The sequence below is a fragment of the Palaemon carinicauda genome, chromosome 10, assembly GCF_036898095.1.
Source record: "Palaemon carinicauda isolate YSFRI2023 chromosome 10, ASM3689809v2, whole genome shotgun sequence".
NCBI lineage: Eukaryota > Metazoa > Arthropoda > Malacostraca > Decapoda > Palaemonidae > Palaemon > Palaemon carinicauda.
Genome location: NC_090734.1, coordinates 141,269,116 through 141,271,615, shown reverse-complemented (window position 1 = coordinate 141,271,615; position 2,500 = coordinate 141,269,116). Strand labels below are relative to the sequence as shown.

The following is a 2,500-nucleotide window of genomic DNA, read 5'->3' as shown; positions in this document are numbered from 1 at the left end:
TTTCCTTTAGCATTTACTCATCCATCCATTCGTTTTAAAATGTCTCGTACATTTCATCAGTAGTCTGTCCTTCCGTTTTCTTGCCTGTCCTTTCCTTTGGTTGTCTGTCCTTCCCTTTGGTTGTCTGTCCTTTCCTTTGGTTGACCGTCCTTTCCCTTTGGTTGTCTGTCCTTTCCTTTGGTTGTCTGTCCTTCCCTTTGGTTGTCTGTCCTTTCCATTGGTTGTCTGTCCTTTCCTTTGGATGACTGTCCTTCCCTTTGGTTGTCGGTTCTTTTATTTTGATTGACTGTCCTTCCCTTTGGTTGTCTGTCCTTTCCTTTGGTTGACTGTCCTTCCCTTTCGTTGTCTGTCCTTTCCTTTGTTTGACTGTCCTTCCCTTTGGTTGTCTGTCCTTTCCTTTGTTTGACTGTCCTTCCCTTTGGTTGTCTGTCCTTCCCTTTGGTTGTCTGTCCTGTCTGTCTATCCATGGTTTTTTTTCAAATGTACTCTGTTTTTCCTTTACCATCAATTCAGCCAACCACTCGTTTTAAAATATCTCGTATATTTCACTAACCGTCTGTCCTTCCGGAAGTCTGTTTTGAAAATGTATAATGTATGTTCACACGAAATAAAATAAAATAAAGATTTGAAAAAAAAAAAAAAAAAAAAAACTGAAGGATCCCGAGACTCACCAGTACGGTCCTCATGGCTGTACCAGGATGAAAGACGCTGTTGGGATGCTGTCGCTTTCTGTATTTATACATCCTTTATGCCACGCTGCACTACCCTAGACGTCCCTGATCAAAATATCAGTGCCCCCACCCCACCCTCTTCCTCCATGAGTAAAAAGGGGGGGGGGGGGGCGGGGTGATGAGGTGGAGTAGGGGAGGAACTTTAGGTCAATCGAACCATTAAAGGAAGCACGCAAGAGTACGATAATGGTCAAGTACTTGTGTTTGGTGTCAAAGTCTGGAAAATGTGGCATGAAACTGGACGTCCTTGGCGTGTTTTGATGTCCACTGAAGGATAGGGAAGAAGGATGAAGGGAAAGGGGAGGGAAGAGAGGGGGATAGAAGGAAAGGTGAAGGAAGAGAGTGATAGAAGAAAAGGAGGAGAAAGAGAGAGGGATAGAAGGAAAGGAGGAGATAGAGAGATGGATAGAAGGAAAGGAGTAGGAAGAGAGTGATAGGAGGAAAGGAGGAGAAAGCGAAAGGGATGGAAGGAAAGGAGGAAGAAAAGAGAGGGATGGAAGGAAAGAAGGAGGAAGAGAGAGGGATAGAAGGAAAGAAGGAAAAGAGAGGGATAGAAGGAAAGAAGGAAGAGAGAGAGAGAGAGAGAGAGAGAGAGAGAGAGAGAGAGAGAGAGAGAGAGAGAGAGAGAGACAGAGAGAGAGAGAGAGAGAGAGAGAGAGAGAGAGAGAGAGAGAGAGAGAGAGAGAGAGAGAGAGAGAGAGAGAGAGAGAAGGATATGAGGAGGAAGAGAGAGGGATAAAAGGAAAGAAGGAGGTAGAGAGAGGGATAGAAGGAAAGTAGTCGAAAGAGAGAAGGATAGAAGGACAGGAGGAGATAGAGAGAGGGATTGAAGGAAAGGAGGAGAAAGAGAGAGGGATAGAAGGACAGGAGGAGATAGAGAGAGGGATTGAAGGAAAGGAGGAGAAAGAGAGAGGTATAGAAGGACAGGAGGAGATATAGAGATGGATAGAAGGAAAGGTGGAGAGAGAGAGAGGGATGAAGGGAAAGGTGACGGAAGAGAGAGGGACAGAAGGAAGAGAGAGGGATAGAGGAAGAGAGGATAGAAGGAAAGGAGGAAGAGAGAGGGATAGAGGAAGAGAGGGATAGAAGGAAAGGAGGAAGAGAGAGGGATAGAAGGAAAGGAGGAAGAGAGAGGGATAGAAGGAAAGTCGAATGAAGAAAGAGGGATATAAGGAAAGGAGGAGGAAGAGAGGGATAAAAGGAAAAGTAGGAAGAGAGGGATAGAAGGAAAGAAATAGGAAGAGATTTGGTTGGTATTGGACAGAAGAGGATAAATATCATCGAAAAGGATAAAATACAAGATTGCTAAATTTGCTGGGAAAAAATGGTGTGGGACACGACTGGAATTCGGCGTTGAATAGGGCAGAAAAAATTACTTAAAAAAGGAGTAATCTTGGTGAGGAGGGCAAGAGAAAAGGTCATAAAGAAATCGAAATAATAAGAAAAAAGAATTAAAGGCATTGTCAGTTTAGAAGAGGCTAGCAACACCATAGGAAATTTTTATTGAGAAGATTTGAAGAAAATACGTATGCAAGAAAGGAACACCATCGGCTTGTAACGAATGGGGGGAAGAAGAGCAAAAGGATAATATTAACGTCAATAAAGAATAAAGGAGGAAGAGGAGAAGGATATAGAACGACTTAAGCGGTGTTAGGATAACGAATGGGGGGAAGAAGAGCAAATGGATAATATTAACGTCAATAAAGAATAAAGGAGGGAGAGGAGAAGGATATAGAACGACTTAAGCGGTGTTAGGATAACGAATGGGG

The 2,500-nt window shown here is 43.4% G+C and overlaps 1 protein-coding gene across 1 annotated transcript in view; it reads right to left on the bottom strand.

Moving 5' to 3' along the window:
• LOC137648525 (shematrin-like protein 1) overlaps positions 1–686 on the bottom strand; it is a 7,127-nt gene extending 6,441 nt beyond the window's left edge. Inside the window, exon 1 of the mRNA XM_068381449.1 lies at positions 672–686. Coding sequence (XP_068237550.1) covers positions 672–686 — 15 coding nt within the window. The remainder of the gene's footprint in view (positions 1–671) is intronic.
• Between the last annotated feature and the right edge of the window lie 1,814 nt (positions 687–2,500).